At 32.3% G+C, this 20,402-nt stretch overlaps 1 protein-coding gene across 2 annotated transcripts in view; it reads right to left on the reverse strand.

The window, feature by feature from the left end:
* LOC143247394 (putative nuclear hormone receptor HR38) overlaps nt 1-20,402 on the reverse strand; it is a 46,008-nt gene that overhangs the window by 13,390 nt on the left and 12,216 nt on the right. Inside the window, exon 2 of one of the 2 annotated variants that reach the window (XM_076495393.1) lies at nt 2,246-2,438. The exons of the other annotated variant lie outside the window; for it this stretch is intronic. Coding sequence (XP_076351508.1) covers nt 2,246-2,387 — 142 coding nt within the window. The 5' untranslated portion in view covers nt 2,388-2,438. The remainder of the gene's footprint in view (nt 1-2,245; nt 2,439-20,402) is intronic. 2 annotated transcript variants of the gene reach the window in all.

Genomic DNA, 20,402 nt, shown 5'->3' on the forward strand with positions numbered 1-20,402 from the left:
AAATTTGATTAATGTCCCGAGTCAGTAAATGCAATTACCAGTGTTAAAATGTGATAGAAAATTGGCGACAACCATAACACTGCTAAGAGTCATTCGGATACGTTTGTGCTCTGGTGGAAAGTTATATGGCTTAATGATATTATATCCTAGCTCCGAAAACATGGGGAAAGGCAGTGGTATATGTTCTAAATAAGAAAAAATCACTGTCATTTTTAATATCTTTAAATCTCAATTATACTCTACAGTTCATCCCTCTAACAGTAATTTTTACCATTAACTATCTATGTTAAATATTGAAATATACTTTTTGTGGCTATTACGTAAGGCACTCGTGACATAAAAAAAGAAAGGTTTACAGGGGCATAATATATATGTAAGAATTTATAAAATGTGCCTGTGATTGGTTTGGTATTTTTACCGCACATAGAAATAAAAAACTGCTTGTTTGTTTTCAAACAACTTCTTTTCGATACTTGTGTGTATGTATATATAACTTCATATAAACCATTTCTCACCTTCAGTAATAGCTCTTGAATGATTCATTCGTTCATAGCACTCACTGTTTCATGAATCAACATATATGATAAGAAGAGTGACTTACGTCTGTTTCACCTCTAACTAACACGAATAGGGACGTAGTATCATTACGCCGTTAGCTGTTATTCTTTTCTAAACCACTGACGTTGCACTTGTGTGTAAACCCCGTTCCCTTGTGAACCACCTGTACAGTACTTGGTTGACGTCAAATAAAGACCGACGTGCCAATAAATGGTAACCTTGGGACTGACGTAGCACATCTTGAAAAATCGAAACTGAAAACTAAACTTTCTTGTTGCTATGGGAATTTACAAAATACGTTAGTGACGACTTAGTTTCACTTTTGTTTCCTTCTAACAACACGTTACGTACGTCACTAAAATGAATTACTCCAGGGAAACAGAGAACGTGATTTCTGACACTGTTTGTTTTTCCGCTTATTTGTTTTAGTAGAATTTAATCTTTCCATTCACTTCGAAGTAGTATCGACAGTATTGGTAAACGTGTAAGTAGCCAACATGGTTGAATAAACGTGTAAACCATTTTTTAAAGTGCCAATAACTTTCACTATATAAAAGTTTACATCTTTACAAAATGTCTCCTGATGAGACAAAGGTCAAACGTAGGATTAATAACTTAGAACGTTAACTTCCAGGGTTTGATTCATGCGGTGGACACAGTGTAGCTTTACTCAAAAACAGTCAATCATTAATCACAGAAGAAAATACTTCCTATACAGTCCGTATTCAATACTTCTTATACATTTTATGTTCAATACTTCCTGTACAGTCTATATTCAATAGACTACAGACATCTCTTGGGCTATTAATAAAGTTCTTTTAATCATATCAATCAAAAAAGTGAACTATTTCTCATATTTTTCCATTAAACACTATTTGAACAAGGTAGAAAATAAATCGTCTGTCTTTAATGAATTAAGAGTGAGTTCTTCTAGTATAATTTCAGGGAAACAGTTTCCGGTGGATAACTTTAAGTTAATCTAGTATAGTGTTAAGAAAACAGTTAAATTTACTTCAAGATTTAATAATATTTTTCTAAATTATAAATAGAACTTATTTCTGTTTTAGTGCCCCTACACCTCCAGTGGCACAGCGGAATGTCTGCGGACTCCACCGTGGTGGGCAGAGCACAGATAGAGAAAACTATAATTTATGTAAAAGAAATTAATTTTAGCTTAATAAAAGAAAACTTAATTCTAAACAACTAAATTTCTAAATAAGTAAAAAAATAAGTTATATTGTGTAATTAATTATACAAACGACCAGCCATATCACACGTAACGATAGTGTAACCACGTCACCGAACTTTAACAATTTAGTCTGTCAGTTACTTTAATTAACCCTGATCGTAATTAGCATGCATACAGTGTCGAATTATTCATTGCCTCTGGGAAGCCTAACAGAACCACTGTGTAAAATCATATCAAATATTTGTTGAAGTCAACTTAGAAAATTGTTTAAAGCAAAAAAAACAAAAAAACATACTTCTCTCTGATTTTATTATTAAGCAGGAGACAAAAGCAGACCTTGCTAACTGAATGAATAACATTAGTGTGACTATGTTTTACAATCGGATCAGTCCAGTATTTTTACATATATATATATATATAATAACACACGAAATATGTTATTCAATACCTCTACACGTCTGCTATTTCACTAGTCCTGTTTCTTAATAAGTGACTAACCTGTGGTAGGGACAGTTGAGAAGCAAGTGTCAAAGAAGGGATCTTGGTCAAAGTCAGGCAATCTTGTATCTCTGGAGAAAGGTGTGGACGGTAGGTGCTGATCAGTTAGATTAAGCGGGTACGTGGTCCACGGGAAATGCATCTGGAATCTGTATGCTCATCTGGTTGTACGTTGTGTCTCTCGTCTCTGGCCCTATTACGGAAAATCCTTTCTACCATGAGAATATATTCTAGCAGCCAATTCCGGGGAGCAGTAGATGGCCCATGACGTCAGTGCTATCTCTGACGTCAAACAGAGAGCGCGTACCTGGTGCGTCAACCAATCGTCGTAAGCCCGTGTATAACAGTAAATAGGAGTGGAACGGTTAGCTCGAGGCAGTTAAGAGCTTTAGTTCCCTCCGTATAACGACGTGACGAGTAAGTTCACCCACGCAGGTTTAACAGAACTGAAGTGATTTAAAAGAACGAACAGTAATGAATCGGAAAAATAAAAGTTCGTAGGTTAGTAACGAAGATCTGTGACGTGGCAAAAGTACAAAGGAACAGCGAAATGGAAACGGCGCGAGCGTTTGACGTCGTGCAAACAAAGCACGTGCCATTACCTGCAGCGGGTTTTTACAAACTAGATTAAAATAACATGCTGGGGGCGTGGCGACAGCAGCTGGTATTTCAGGGTTGGCCATCATGGTCATAGCTCCAAAACGAAAGCCAAGAGAAAGCGATCTTTAACAAGTGAGAAGGATTATTCTGGAATTCCCGTACAATATAAGAGTATTTTTTACACATAACACTTAAATGTCAATCAACTTTCCTTAAAAAATGCAAAAATATAAAACATCCTGCTCTACATAAATTGTAATAGCGATAGTACAACACCGAGCGGCCTGGCATGGACAGGTGGTTAGGCTACTCGACTTGTAATCCGCGGGTTGGAATACGGTCACACCAAACATGCTCGCCCTTTCAGCCGTGGGGGCGTTATAATATTTCGGCCAATCCCACTATTCGTTGGTAAAAGAGTAGCTCAAGACTTGGCAGTGGGTGGTGATGACTAATTGCCTTCACCCCAGTCTTATACTGCTAAATTAGGGACGACTAACACAGGTAACCCTCTTGTAGCTTTGCGCGAAATTAAAAAACAAAGAATACTGTGAAACGATGAATCATTTATGAAGCATAAATTGCTATTACAGAGTTATGCCGACTTATGATGATATCAAGGTAAACACGCAAGTAAACGTTAGCGTTTCGTTTTTCTCACATAGTCGAAATGTTTTGTTAACAGTTTTCAAAATAATTTCCTGCGTCGTAGGAAACATTCCAACAACTGATTTTTATCTACCGATAGACGCGTATAATAAAATCAGTATTTTTTATCAAAATATTATAAGAGAAATTATACGAAATTTCCACTCAAAATTAAAGTAAATAATACATTTAGCCATCAATACTAACGGGAAATGATAAAAAAAATAAAAGAAAATGACTAGTATGGTTTCTGCTGTATTCGTACATCACTATTTTAAAGAGCCCCTGATTTAGGTACCTCTTCAATATTTTAAGGGTATTTGACTATATTCGTCCTTCGCTATTTTAAAGAACCCCTAATTTAAGTACCTCTACAATATTTTAAGGGTATTTGACCATATACATCCTTCACTATTTTAAAGAACCCCTGATTTGGTTACCTCCACAATCTTTTAAGGGTATTTGACTCTATTCGTCCTTCGCTATTTTAAAGATCCCCTAATTTGGGTACCTCTACAATATTTTAAGAGTATTTAACCCCAGAAGTTTAATCAAATGACAAGAAGAGGTAAACCAGTCTAAAACTGTGAACTGATCGTAAATCGTTCCTCGTTCGTTTAGCATTTGAATCCTAAAATCCTTTCATTTATTGCAACAAGTTAGTTTAATAAACGTATTTTACAAATCAGCTCTGGAGACAATTCTCTCTGGATATTACACATTGCTTTATTTACAGATGTAATACTTTAGCTAATTTGTTCCAAATACTTGGGTTGTATTGACTGTTTGAACCCCTGAAAGTGTGGAAATGCACCCTCCTTCCACCTTACCCCTTCCTCCTGTAACTCACACGAAAACTTTATTGTTTATAGTACAAAAGTTCAAGGTTTAATCCCTATAGTGGGCACTGAACAAATAGCCCACTGTGGAGTTCTTCGTTCACAGCTGCATCACAATTTTGTCACTTATTTTGTTATCGCTGAACAACCACGAATTTCCTTTACTTGTTTCTCTTGATTCTAGTCCCCACAACATGATAAGTCCATTCATGTTTCACTTAGTTTTCTCAACTGATGATACTTATTTTTAAATAATTTGTTCTACATCGATACAAATGTTTTATCGATTTCAATGTTATATAACAATATTTCAAACTACAAAATACCAAATAAAATGACTCCAATGATACGTACATTGTTACAATCAAATGAACATTTTATGGAACTAAATGTTTCGCTGGACAACAACAAGGAAAAACAGAGGACAAAATTCGAAATGTTCACTCAGACACAAAGTTATATAATGTCTACTTCTGGTGGTTGAAACTTGTGATGCTTTTATAATAATTATTTTACCATCAACAGTTACATCAAATTATTATTAAACTGTAGTTTGCCAGTTATCCGAAATATATTTAGGTTTCACGAAACTATAACTGATGTTATTGACCATTAGTAAGAATGTCATAATCTCAAAATCTAATCTCCATTGATTTATCTTCAAATAACTCTATAAAACTTGGTCTTTTGTTTTATATGCATAGAAGCATAATACAAAAAGACATGTCGTAACGACTAAAATATATTGTTAAAAGACCGGCTAAAAAAATAAGCTAAATTCTTATCACATTTGCATGTTTTGTTTAATTGTGTAAAAACAGTGGATAAAAGCCAAGTAAAACATTAAGCCAGTTGTGAGATTGACAAGAGGAAATGTTCACCAGAGGGCGGGTATTGATATCCACGAATTAAGTGAAACAAATTTCTGGTGTGTAATCGTGAAGAAACAGCCGGATAAACACAACGTGAATCGTTCCAGCTGCATATTAATGTTTGTCCCTGTTGGAAAGACAAACAAACAACCATCTTTCGATTTAACCCAGTTGTTAAGCGATAAGGATCAATGTAGTATGAACATGTAGAAGCTGTTAAAGTTTTGTTGTTATTTTGGGTGTGTCTTCTTTGTGAGTGAAATAAGTGAGATAAGAATGTTGAGAGGAAAGTACGTTGAAACGCTAGGCGTCCCTAATGTAGCAGTGTAAGACAAGAGAGAATGCAGCTAGTCATCAAAACCCAACATTAGCTCGTGAGCTACTCTTTTTACCAACGAATAGTGGGATTGACCGTTACACTATAACGCCCCTACAGCTGAAAGAGCGAACATGTTTGGTGCAACGTCGATTCAAAGCGGCAACCTTCAGATTACGAGCCGAGTGCCTTAACCACCTGGTCATGCTGGGCCGACAAAAACAGCTTAACTTTCTTTTCGGGTTCTACGTCTCAGTTAACTGTTACTGTAGTTCAAAGCGATGATATTGATAGTGTGTGTCTGTCCACAAGTTAGCAGTTGTTTCGTGTTCTATCCATTCAGTAACCACTTTTCTTAATAACTAACTTAAGAACATTCTCACAAAGAATGTATTTATCATTGGTCAACTGTATTGAAAATGTATTTAATCATTGGACAACTTTATAAAGAATGTGGTTAATCATTGATCAACTATATAGGAAATGTAGTTAATCATTTGTTAGGTGTATAAAACAATGCCATTAATCACTGTTCGGCTATATAAATAATGCGGTCAGCTATATAGAAAATGTAGTTAATCATTGGTCAACTTTATAAAGAATGTGGTAATCATTGATCAACTATATAGGAAATTTTGACAGGGGGATCTCTCTTCGTCAAATCTACGTTACCATTAGTTTCGTAGCATCTAGATTATAATCTAAACAATCCGAACGTAACACCCCCTGCCATAGAACTTGTTTCTGAACTGGTGGACAGCAATTATGTGTAACAACTCATTAAAACCGTGGAAAGAGTTTTTAAGTCGTTGCAATACAGCTTATCTGTAACAGTGTAACTCTTCATGGCACATGCGCAGTCTACAGCAATGAATGAGTGCAAATATTCAGCGAGGAAGTAACAAAAATACGCATGCGTTCCTTTCCTTGTCGTATTTAAATAATGGGAATCTTCGTTTGTTTGTAATCACAAAACTACTCAATGAACTATCAGTGCTTTGCTCACCACGTGAATCGAAACTTTCTTTATAGTGTTGTAAGTCCACAGACATGCTGCTGTGTTCATTAAGTAGGAAGCATGGGAATCTTTAGACTGTCACACCTAGACCAAAAATAGATAAATAAATCACGCGATGTGGTATCTGATATTTAAAGGAGTGCTTAAACTGCTACTACAACGTGAAGGTTTATTGCTCTGATCACGTTACACCTTTCCTTGTAGACAACTGACAGCAAATATGTTTAACTATTTGAACACATGAATAACGTAACACGAAAAAAACAAAACAAAAATAAAACTCAGATAAAAGTGACTTGACACGTGTTTATTGACACTAGGTAACTAGGCTCACCCTGATTTGTCTTGGCAGATTTTTTTGACATGTTCGAAGAGAGTGGCTGATAAACGGACGCTATTCGCTATTATCCGTCCAATCACGTCAACAGCTTGAAAAGAAAGTGATTGTTCTTAACGTACTTAACTTAAATTCACTTTTACTCGCATAACAACTAAAACTGTATTATAAGCCGGTAAATGTGCTGTCACATATCTAGTAACATAACTAAAACTGTGTCACAAGGCGGTAAATGTTCTGCCACTTCACGAGTCGGCCTGGCATGGCCAAGCGTGTTAAGGAGTGCGACACGTAATCTGAGGGTCACGGGTTCGCATCGCCCATCGCGCTAAACATGCTCGCCCTTTCAGCCGTGGGGGCGTTATAATGTCACGTTCAATCCCACTATTCGTTGGTAAAAGAGTAGCCCAAGAGTTGGCGGAGGGTGGTGATGACTAGCTGCCTTCCCTCTAGTCTTACACTACTAAATTAGGGACGGCTAGCACAGATAGCCCTCGAGTAGCTTTGCGCGAAATTCAAAACAAACAAGCAAACTTCACGAGTCACGTAGCAACTAAAATTGTAATATAATTGTATAAATTTACTTTAATTCTTCAAGTTGCACCACAAATAAGATGTGAGTGTGTAACCTGTTTCTAATTTACCTCCAAATTCATTATTCTCTTCTTCTCTCTGTGTGAAATGAAAAGCCACTTTTTTTTTTTTTTTTACTTACAATTATTATGACACACGATAAAACTGAAATGCTCAGTAATCAGATATAGTAATATTCGTATATATGATAATATTTTGTATTACTGGGGAGGTAACTTATACAAGTTTAAAGTAAAATGATTCAAAGTTATAAAAGATAATATTTTATATATATTTTGTCGTTTGAATCTTTATTGGAGAATTGGTTTGTTTTGAATTTCGCGTAAAGCTACACGAGGGCTATCTGCGCTAGCCGTTCCTATTTAACAATGTAAGACTAGAGGGAAGGCAGTTAGTCATCACCACCCACCGCCAACTCTTGGGTTACTCTTTTACTAACGAATAGTGGGATTGACCGTCACTTTATAACGCCCCCACGACTGAAAGGGCGAGCATGTTTGGTGTGAGGAGGATTCGAACCCGCAAACCTCGGATTACGAGTCGAGTGCCTTAATCACCTGGTCATGCCGGGAATTATTGAAAAATTCGATGATAACAAAAACTTGTGATTTGTGTTTAAAAATAAGCGTAATTCAAGATAATCGTGCAAATGCTAAACCACTGAAATATCATATCTTAAATATTTATTTCTTATATGTGTGAGGTTTCTGTCTTTTTTTAACGACTCCATTTTCAGTTAGTACAGAGCTTTAGCTACGGAGATAAAGGTAATTTCTATTCAGCTTATAACACACCATTCTCCAACAAGGAGATTCATGATGTCTTTTATCATCAGTGGGAGATTTTCCGTTACGATAGGTATGTAGTAGATATTATTTAACAATTGGTGTTTTAGATTCCTCACCCTCAAGACGCCACCTATTAGTTTTGAACCTTGTTATCAAGTTCGGCGTGAAGAACGCTTGTTGGAGTTGAGAAAGCGGCTGATCTTTGGCCAGTCCCTGAGATTTACGGATTAAAGTGCTAAGTCATTAAAACTTATTGGAGTGAGTTGCTGCCTTTCTTGTTTAGTTGCTGAGAAGAATAAGATACTCCCTATGATTATAAGACGGTGTAACATGATAAATGGATAACAGATGCTTTTGGAGTAATATTCTAAAAGGGGGGGGGTATAAAAACAGGCTTTTAGTAGAAGAAAAAAAAAGGGGCCGGGAGATATGAGAGCGACGAATAAACTGAGCGAGAGGCGAAGGAAGAAGTACTATGCTGGAGGTAAGGAACAAATCCTGTGTGCTGTTGATTATTGTATTAAACAGCAATTGGTTATGTATCTTATATTCCTCAATAAAGTTGCAAGGAAAGGGAAGTACGAATCTGGCACGATAAAAAAAAATGTCGGAAGTAATCCACAACGAGCCTCACCTGTTTCAGCTTGTGATATATGTAACAGCCTAACGTGGAAAACGAATTTCTAAATACGACAGTTTCCTGGACTCTATAACTAGAGCATAACAGCAAGAAAACAAAGCTTCAATCTACCTTCCCATGAGAGCCTTCTGCTAACCTAGAACTATACGTTACCATAATAGCTTGCAGTTCATCATGAATATATATGCTGTTATAGATTTTGATATACACTTCATACGTCACTATCAGTTTCGTTTATAAATACCAACACTCGTATTCTAAGCAATACAAAAATTATTTCCTTCTCGTTTGTTTGTTTCCTTGTGGAAAAGCCCTTATTTCTTTGATTTTCTTTCTATGAAATATGCTGTGACGTCATGTAATTTACAACCGAAAATAATACAGTGCCAGGGGGATTTCCTTCTCTATTTAAATTGTAACGCCTTAATTAAAAAAAAAAAAAAGTGTTTTGTTTATTATATTCCCTTACGTCATGGGATCTAATAGTTCCATGGCCGGAGCTATTAGATCCCATAAACTGAGCTCTGCCTCGTACGAGATTGTTCACGTGATCAGGTGCAGCTTTCAAATTCTTTATGCGCTGAACGGTGTCCTTGTCGAAGGGGATTCCACAGGTAGTCAGTTGAACGGAGTTTCCATGACTTCAGTTTTGTCATGAATCCTTTCAGTTTCAAATTAAGAACCCGTAGGCCTTTGTTATATAGAGCAACACGTGCTCGCTGTTGGCACCATTTCAAGACCTCCACGCCACACCCCTAGACAATTTTGAACATTGTTGTCCACGTTCATACACCAATGTACAGGTATGTATGTATCAGCGCACTAAACCAGCGTCTCGACTATACACTTCTTTTCAGACAGCCTGGGAATTACCCGTTAAATCTAGTCGACAACTCGTTTTGGTAACGTCACAAGAAACAAGAGAACGCGAGCACTTAGCTTTTAGACTGGGCCGGGAAACATAGTTTTAGTTTTGTTTTGATATTGACACCTATTCAAGCGCACCTTTCACAGGACTATTGTGTCTGGAAAGTATTATACACCGGATATCGTTTGAAAAAAAAGAAAAAAAAGATGAACCCCAAATAAAAATGTAGCATCAGAAAAAAATTAACTGGAACAGTTCATGATAACTGGATGTATCTTTGTTTTCATAATTCTAGGTAGGGTGATTTATGATCTATTAGAAATATATCCTATAACTTGGCGTGATCGTTAGTGAAAACTATGTAGGGGTGACATCCTCTCGTTAATTCAAATGATGAGGAGGTGCTCCCCATATTATATATAAATTGAACCTAAGTGTAGTTTCAGTCACCAGAAGAAAAGACCTCAAACGTAATCAACATAGCCGTAAGATGTCTTTGACTAATTAATAATGTGTCAGTGATTCCGTCTCTTCATACATATGTATTCAGTGTATTACGTATTAATAAAATAAACAATACGTGTTAATATTTTTATCCTAAAGTGATCTGGAACCTTCCATATTACGTAACGGTGTCAAGATCAGTTTGAAGACTCTTACGTTAATTTCACAAGTTCACCCCTTCAGTGGCACAGTGGAACGTCTACGGACTTACAACGCTATAAAGCGGATTTCGAAATGTCGCTTTGTGCTTAATTGCAAACAGAGGATATACAATTGTCACCCTCCCCAATGGCACAGTGGAATGTTTACGGTCTAACAACTCTACAAACCCGATTTCAAAACCCGTGGTGGGCAAAACACAGATAGCCTTAACTTCAAACAAACAAATAAACACAAGTTGGATGTTCTATAAATTTGTGTTCCAGGGATCTAAGTTTGGAGATGAAATCGAAAAAACACAAAACGCAATAGAATGAGAGAGATGGAAACACTTGGAACAGTTTGTGTTGTAAATGGACTATTCATGGTGGTATATAAAGATAGTTTAAGTACGGGTTCCTGATGCATATGAGGCCAAACATATAAATGACTTCCAGGATTATCTAAGATACAATGAATACAGAATTCCAGATATTATTTTGGGAGTCGGACCGGCATGTACAAGCGTGTGAAGGCGTGTGACTCGTAATCTGAGGGTCGCGAATTCGCATCCCCGTCGCGCCAAACATACTCGCCCTTTCAGCCATGAGTGCGTTATAATGTTACGGTCAATCCCACTATTCGTTGGTAAAAGAGTAGCCCAAGAATTGGCGGTGGGTGGTGATGACTAGCTGCCTACCTTCTAGTCTTACACTGCTAAATTAGGGACTGCTAGCACAGATAGCCCTCGAGTAGCTTTGTGCGAAATTCAAAAAACAAACAAACAAACTTTCAGGGTCTCTATTATCTAATTATACAATTATTATGGAATTCCAGATATTATTTAGGTTATCTATTTTATTTAAGATACAATTATTATAGAATTCCAGATATTATTTAGGGTGTCTATTACCTAAGATAAAATTATTACAGAACTCCAAATATTGGTTAAGGTATCTGTTATCTAAGATACAATTATTGGAGAACTCCAGATATTATTCAGGGTGTCAATTATCTAGGATACAATTTTTATTTAATTCCAGATATTATTTAGGGTGTCTATTATCTAAGATACAATTATTATATAATTCAAGATATTATTTAGGTTGTCCATTTTCTCTATGATACAATTATTACAGAACTCCAGACATTATTTAAGGTGTCTATTATTTAAGATACAATTATTACAAAACTCCATATATTATTTAGGGTGTCTATTACCTAAGATACAATTATTATATAATTTCAGATATTATTTAACGTGTCTTTTATCTAACATATAATTATTATAGAACTGCAGATATTATTTAGGGAGAGTATTATTTGAGATACAATTATTAGAGAACTCCAAATATTATATAGGGTGACAATTATCTAAGATACAATTATTTTAGAATTCCAGATATTACTTAGGGTGCCTATTATTTAAAATACAATATTTTTTAATTCTAGATATTATTTAGGATGCCAATTTTAACTAAGATAAAATTATTACGGAACTCCACATATTAGTTAGAGTGTCTATTATCTAAGATACAATTATTATATAATTCCAGATACTATTTGTGGTATCTATTTTATCTAAGATACAATTTTTATTTAATTCCAGATATTATTTAGGTTTTCCATTTTATCTGAGATAAAATTATTACTGAACTCCAGATATCACTTAGGGTGTCTATTATCTAAGATACAAATGTCATAGAACTCAAGATATTATTTAAGGTGTCTTTTATCAGAGATACAATTATTATAGAACTCTAGATATTATTAAGGGTGCCTATTATCTAAGATACAATTTTTATTTAATTCCAAATATTGATTAGGCCGTCTATTTTATCTAAGATAAAATTATTATGGAACTCCAGATATTCTTTGGGGTGTCAATTTTCTAAGATACAATTATTACCGAACTCCACATATTACTTAGGGTGTCTATTATCAAAGATCAAATTATTATAGAATTCCACACACTATTTAGGGTATCTATTTTATCTGAGATAAAATTGTTATAGATATCCAGATATCATTTACGGTTTCTATTATTTAAGATACAATTATTATAGAATTCTAGACATCAGTTAGGGTGTCTATTATCTAAAATACAATTATTATAGGATTCTAGATACTATTTATGGTATTTATTTTATCTACAATACAATTATTATCGAATACCAGATATTATTTAGGGTGCCTATTATCTAAGATACAATTTTTATTTAATTCCAGATATTATTTAGGTTGTCCATTTTATCTAAGATACAATTATTACGGAACTCCAGATATTATTTATGGTGTCTATTATTTAAGATACAATTATTATAGAACATCAGATATTATTTAAGGTGTTTTTTATCTAACATATAATTATTATAGAACTGCAGATATTATTTAGGGTGTCTATTATTTGAAATACAATTATTACAGAACTCCACATATTATTTAGGGTGTCTATTATCAAAGATACAATTATTATAAAAATCGAGATATTATTTAGGGTGTCTATTATCTAAGATACAATTATTATAGAATTCCAGATATTATTTAAGGTGCCTATTATCTAAGATACAATTTTTATTTAATTCTAAATATTATTTAGAGTGTCTATTATCTAAGATACATTTATTATAAAATTCCAGATATTATTTAGGTTGTCCATTTTATCTAAGATACAATTATGAGAGAATTTCATATATTATTTAGGGTGTCTATTATCTGAAATACAATTATTACACAACTCTACATATTATTTAGGGAGTCTATTGTCTAAGATACAATAATTATAGAAATCCAGATATCATTTAGGGTGTCTATTATATAAGATACAATTATTATATAATTCTAGACATCATTTAGGTTGTCTATTATCTAAAATACAATTATTATAGAATTCCAGATACTATTTATGTTATGTATTTTATCTAAAATACAATTATTATAGAATTTCAGATGTTATTTAGGGTATCTATTTTATCTGAGATACAATTATTATGGAATACAAATATTATTTTGGGTGACTATTATCTAAGATACAATTTTTAAAGAACTCCAGATATTATTTAAGTTGTCTGTTATCTAAGATACAATTTTTATTTAATTCCAGATATTATTTAGGTTGTCCATTTTCTCTAAGATACAATTATTATGGAACTCCAGATATTATTTAAGGTGTCTATTATTTAAGATACAATTATTACCAAACTACAGATATTATTTAGGGTGTCTATTACCTAAGATACAATTATTATACAATTTCAGATATTATTTAAGGTGCCTTTTGTCTAACATATAATTATTATAGAACTGCAGATACTATTTAGGGTGTCTATTATTTGAGATACGATTATTACAAAACTCCACATATTATATAGGGTGTCAATTATCTAAGATACAATTATTTTAGAATTCCAGGTATTATTTAGGATGCCTTTATTTAAGATACAATATTTATTTAATTCTAGATATTATTTAGGTTGTCCATTTTTACTAAGATAAAATTTTTACGGAACTCCACATATCATTTAGAGTGTGTATTATCTAACACACAATTATTATAGAAATCCAGATATTATTTAGGGTGTCCATTACTTAAGGTACAATTATTATAGAATTCCAGATATTATTTAGAGTGTCTATTATCTAAGATAAAATTTTTATTTAAATCCAGATATTATTTAGTTTGTCCATTTTCTCTAAGATACAATTATTATAGAATTTCAGATATTATTTAAGGTGTCTTTTATCTAACATATAATTATTATAGAACTGCAGATATTATTTAGAGTGTCTATTATCTGAGATACAATTATTATAGAATTCCAGATATTATTTAGGGTGCCTATTGTCTAAGATACAATTTTTATTTAATTCCAGATATTATTTAGGCTGTCTATTTTATCCAAGATAAAATTATTACAGAACTCCAGATATTCTTTAGGGTGTCTATTATCTAATATACAATTTTTCTTTAATTCCATATATTATTTAGAGTGTCTATTATCTAAGATACAATTTTTATTTAATTCAAGATATTATTTAGGTTGTCCATTTTCTCTAAGATACAATTATTACGGAACTACAGATATTTTTATGGTGTCTATTATCTAAGATACAATTATTACAGAACTCCAGATATTATTTAACGTGTCTGTTATCTAAGATACAATTATTATAGAACTCCAGATATTATTTAGGGTGTCTATTACCTAAAATACAATTATTAGAGAACTTCAGATATTATTTAAGGTCTCTGTTATCTAAGATACAATTTTTATAGAACTCCAGATATTATTCAGGGTTCCTGTTATCTAAGATACAATTATTGGAGAACTCCAAATATTAGTTAAGGTGTCTTTTATCTAAGATACAATTTTTATAGAAATCCAGATATTATATAGAGTGTCTTTTATCTAACATATAATTATTGTAGAACTGCAGATATTATTTAGGGTGTCTATTATTTGAAATACAATTATTACAGAAGTCCACATATTACTTAGGGTGTCTATTATCTAAGACACAATTATTATAGAAATCCAAATATTATATAGGGTGTCAATTATCTAAGATACAATTATTTTAGAATTCCAGTTATTATTTAGGATGCCTATTATTTAAGATACAATATTTATTTAATTACTGATATTATTTAGGTTGTCCATTTTGTCTAAATTAAAATTATTACAGAACTCCACATTTTATTTAGAGTGTCTGTTATCTAATATACAATTATTATAAAAATCCAGATATTATTTAGGATGTCTATTATCTAAGATACAATTATTAAAGAATTCCAGACACTATTTAGGGTATTTATTATCTAAGATACAATTTTTATTTAATTCCTGATATTATTTAGGGTATCTATTATCTAAGATACAATTTTTATTTAATTCCAGATATTAATTAGGTTGTCCATTTTCTCTGTGATACATATATTACGGAACTCCAGATATTTTTTATGGTGTCTATTATCTAAGATACAATAATTACAGAGCTCCAGATATTATTTAAGGTGTCTGTTATCTAAGATACAATTATTACAAAACTCCAGATATTATTTAGGGTGTCTATTACCTAAGATACAATTATTAGAGAACTTCAAATTTTATTTAAGGTGTCTTTTATCTAACATATAATTATTATAGAACTGCAGATATTATTTAGGGTGTCTATTATTTGAGATACGATTATTACAAAACTCCACATATTATATAGGGTGTAACTAAGATACAATTATTTTAGAATTCCAGGTATTATTTAGGATGCCTTTGTTTAAGATACAATATTTATTTAATTCTAGATATTATTTAGGTTGTCCATTTTTACTAAGATAAAATTTTTACGGAACTCCACATATCATTTAGAGTGTGTATTATCTAACACACAATTATTATAGAAATCCAGATATTATTTAGGGTGTCCATTACTTAAGGTACAATTATTATAGAATTCCAGATATTATTTAGAGTGTCTATTATCTAAGATAAAATTTTTATTTAAATCCAGATATTATTTAGTTTGTCCATTTTCTCTAAGATACAATTATTATAGAATTTCAGATATTATTTAAGGTGTCTTTTATCTAACATATAATTATTATAGAACTGCAGATATTATTTAGAGTGTCTATTATCTGAGATACAATTATTATAGAATTCCAGATATTATTTAGGGTGCCTATTGTCTAAGATACAATTTTTATTTAATTCCAGATATTATTTAGGCTGTCTATTTTATGAAGATAAAATTATTACAGAACTCAGATATTCTTTAGGGTGTCTATTATCTAATATACAATTTTTCTTTAATTCCATATATTATTTAGAGTGTCTATTATCTAAGATACAATTTTTATTTAATTCAGATATTATTTAGGTTGTCTAAGATACAACTATACGGAACTACAGATATTTTTATGGTGTCTATTATCTAAGATACAATTATTACAGAACTTCAGATATTATTTAGGGTGTCTATTATCTAATATACAATTATTATAGAAATCGAGATATTATTTAGGGTGTCTATTACCTAAGATACATTTATTACAGAACTCCAGATATTATTTAAGGTGTCTGTTTTCTAAGATACAATTATTATAGAACTCCAGATATTATTTAGGGTTCCTGTTATCTAAGATACAATTATTATAGAACTCCAGATATTATTTAGGTTGTCCATTTTATCTAAGACACAATTATTATAGAAATCCAGATACTATTTAGGGTATCTATTTTATCTAAGATACAATTATTATAGAATTCCAGATATTATTCAGGGTGTCTATTACCTAAGATACAATTATTAGAGAACTCCAGATATTATTTAGGGTGTCTTTTATCTAACATATAATTATTATAGAACTGCAGATATTATTTAGGGTGTCTATTATTTGAGATACAATTTTTACAGAACTCCAAATATTGTTTAGAGTGTCTATTATCTAAGATACAATTTTTATTTAATTCCAGATATTATTTAGGGTGTCTATTACCTAAGATACAATTATTACAGAACTCCAGATATGATTTAGGGTGTCTTTTATCTAAGATACAATTATTATAGAACTTCAGATATTATTTAAGGTGTCTTTTATCTTACATACAATTATTATAGAACTGCAGATATTATTTAGGGTGTCTATTTTTTGAGATACAATTATTACAGAACTCCAGATATTAATTAGGGTGTCTATTATTAGGTTACATATGATTTGAGAACTTTCAGTTAACGTGGAATATTATTATATTTTAGTTGGTTGAAAATAACCTGAACATATAATGGATCCATAGTTATTACTATAAGGCTTAAAACTGTCATTTTAAGTTTATAAAAACAATTACCGATAATTTATTATCAAGTTTTAACATATATAAAAAGTTAGGAGAGTTTAACAATTTCCATATGCTGAAGCAACAGTGTGGCGGCATAAACATCGTGTTTACCATATTTACCACTTTCATATAGTTGTTCTCAGTAAATTTTCAACTATTCGACAATGCGATCTTTGAGCTTATAACAAGTGTACCAGTCACATTGTTTGTCAGACAAGTATGTTCGTACAACACAGTTGTTAAGAAATTATGTGTAGTTAAAAGTCATCTTTCAAAGATATGGCTTTTAACTTTTAACACATAATACCAGCCTTAGCCAATGAAGACTTCGGCTTTTAACTTTTTTATACAACTTTGGTCTTAGCCAATGAGAGCATGTTTCAAATTGCGACAATTCCTATACTAATCATTAACAAAAACATCTGAAAGAAACTGTACAACAGAACGATGTGGTACGTTCGTTCACAGGTCGGCCATATTGTTTTTATCTTTTGCAGTTTAATCTTTAAAGATTATTCATAAAAATGAAATCTACGCAGATCCAGTTTGTAAATGGTTCATGTTCAGGTTTGCCTTACAGCCGGCTCTGGTTCCACAGAAACAGGAACCTTACATGACAGAAATTTTGAGAGAGCAATAACTTGAATATGATAGTCCATAATCAAATCTTGCGTTTTGATCTTTCTCCTATGACCAAATAGAAATATTGTGATGAATCTGGCTGTGCTTCTTATGGTACCATTAGCCAGATGATAAAGAAGGATTTCATGTTGAAGAGTCACAAACCAAAATTTCACACACCTTGTAACACATTTAGTAACACCTTGAACTAAATACTTTTTTGTAAAGAAGGATGGCAGACTTCACTGCATGAAAAATGTAAATTATTCTGGCAATAATTTGCAAATATGTATTCAAAGTAGTTAAATAATATAATTACATGAACATTGCAATATTTTGCTTAACCTTACCCTAAATTAAAAGATACACTTTTCTACAGTAAATGGCGCTACCAAACCAGTGCTTGAGTGAGTTTGGTTCTAATGAATGGAGACTTTTGCGATAATTAATAGATATTATCATGTATTATTAATCATCATCACATAACAAAAGAAACTGAAAGTAGATCTGAAATTCTTATATATTTTTCAAGTGTTTATTGTTATGATAAAAACTTCGTTTGATTTAAATTAAACAGTGATATACTATACTACATATTCCAATCATGTACTGACATATCTTACCATGAGCATAGAACTAATTTGAATATAAAGAATACAAACAATGGATTTTGTGTGACTGAGGAATGAGTTACGGTGAAAAGGAAGTCATATTAATATGTATATATATATATATATACACACACACAGACATACACAAATTAGAGGCCCGGCATGGGCTTTTCGTCAGCTGGTTAAGGCACTCGACTCTTAATCTGAGGGTCACAGATTTGAATCCCCGTCGCACCAAACATGCTCGCTCTTTCAGCCATGGGGGCGTTATAATGTGACGATCAATCCTACTATTCGTTGCTAAAATAGTAACACCAAGAGTTGGCGGTGGGTGGTGATGACTAGCTGCCTTGTCTTACACTGCTAAAATAGGGACGGCTAGCGCAGGTAACCCTGGAATAGCTTTGCGCCAAATTCAAAACAAACAAATTAGCATTACAATAAGATAAAATTAAGAATTGTACTGTTTAACAAAGTGACTCGAAGTACTGCTTCGTATTTTTAAAATCGTTTCATTAATATACTCTCGGGTCCCCAGTGGCTCAGCAGTATGTCTGTGGACTTACAACGCTAAAAACCGGGTTTCGATACCCGTAGTGGGCAGAGCACAGATAGCCCATTGTGTAGCTTTGTGCTTAATTCAAAACAACAACAACAATATACTCTGAGAATTATAGTCTAACAGAACTTAAATTTAAATGTGATACATCTGTTTCCGAAACGAAGATACTGATTGTGCTCCGTTTATTTTAATTATAACTCATGAAATAGATTTATTTTCAACAAATCACAAGCATTATTTCTAATGCTTAAACTATGAAACAAAATAATAGTTTATCGACCTCCATTAATCAGAAATCATGGCAAAAAAATAGGTATATTTTTATACTAAACCTCTAATACTCTGAAAATACTTAAACTATCACTACTTTATTTGCAGATCTTTAGTTTGGTTTCTCATTGACAGAGAAATGAAAACTGTACTTCTGTGCTACTTAAATAAGAAGCCGATAAAAGCGTTTTTCATTTATTTGTGCTGACCACTGTTGGATTTTCTGTTTAATTACTAGTGTATTAAAGTAAACTTTTGGCTTAACTGTTAAACATAATTTAGTATAAAAAGTGGAGACAGTGATGTGTTGTTTTACGTGCAACCCGCGTTAGTTGTAAACCACTGAGAACTTAAAAATGTATCAGTAAAAGAGTAACTAGGTTAATCCTTTATCTGAACTAATCTCACGCTGCTAGTACCTCATTACATAAGTTGAATATTTGAAAAAGAGATAACTATTATTTACAGTGCATTGATAAGCATAGGCTCGAGTTGATAAATCTTAGACGAATTAAGCACCTAAGAAAGAAATTGATATGCATATATCTTGTTTACATACCATTCAACAGTAACATAAATCACACACAAACTATTTTATCAATACGATAAAATCTATCATGTATACAGTATGCACAAATATATTAGCTACTTTTACATATTTCAATAAAACTATCCCCCCTCCCAGTGGGAAAGTAGTATGCTTAACTTTAGGCTTAACAGCAAACCAAAAAACAACAAAAAATAAAAGTAATTAGACAATTAGAAGACAAATGTAAATGAAGAACTACATGCTTAAAATCTTCTAAACTTAAAAGAATACACGTTATATCTTTCAGAGTTTTCTGTAGAGATTATCTCCGATTTGCTACCACGGCTTCTTTGGTTATTACTTTCTTGGAATTTTCGACCATGTAAAGATGTGTGTAAAGCAGATCTCGTGTTAATGACTGTAATGTGGGGGTTAATACCCCTCAGAAATTAATTTCTAGGAAGTTCTTTCCCTCTTTCATCCACCTCTGATAAAATCCCTAAATTACTCAAAGTAAATAGGTTTCATACGACAACACACGAATAATATATGACTTCTTAATATTA

This window comes from Tachypleus tridentatus, chromosome 3 (assembly GCF_004210375.1).
Source record: "Tachypleus tridentatus isolate NWPU-2018 chromosome 3, ASM421037v1, whole genome shotgun sequence".
NCBI classification, from domain to species: domain Eukaryota; kingdom Metazoa; phylum Arthropoda; class Merostomata; order Xiphosura; family Limulidae; genus Tachypleus; species Tachypleus tridentatus.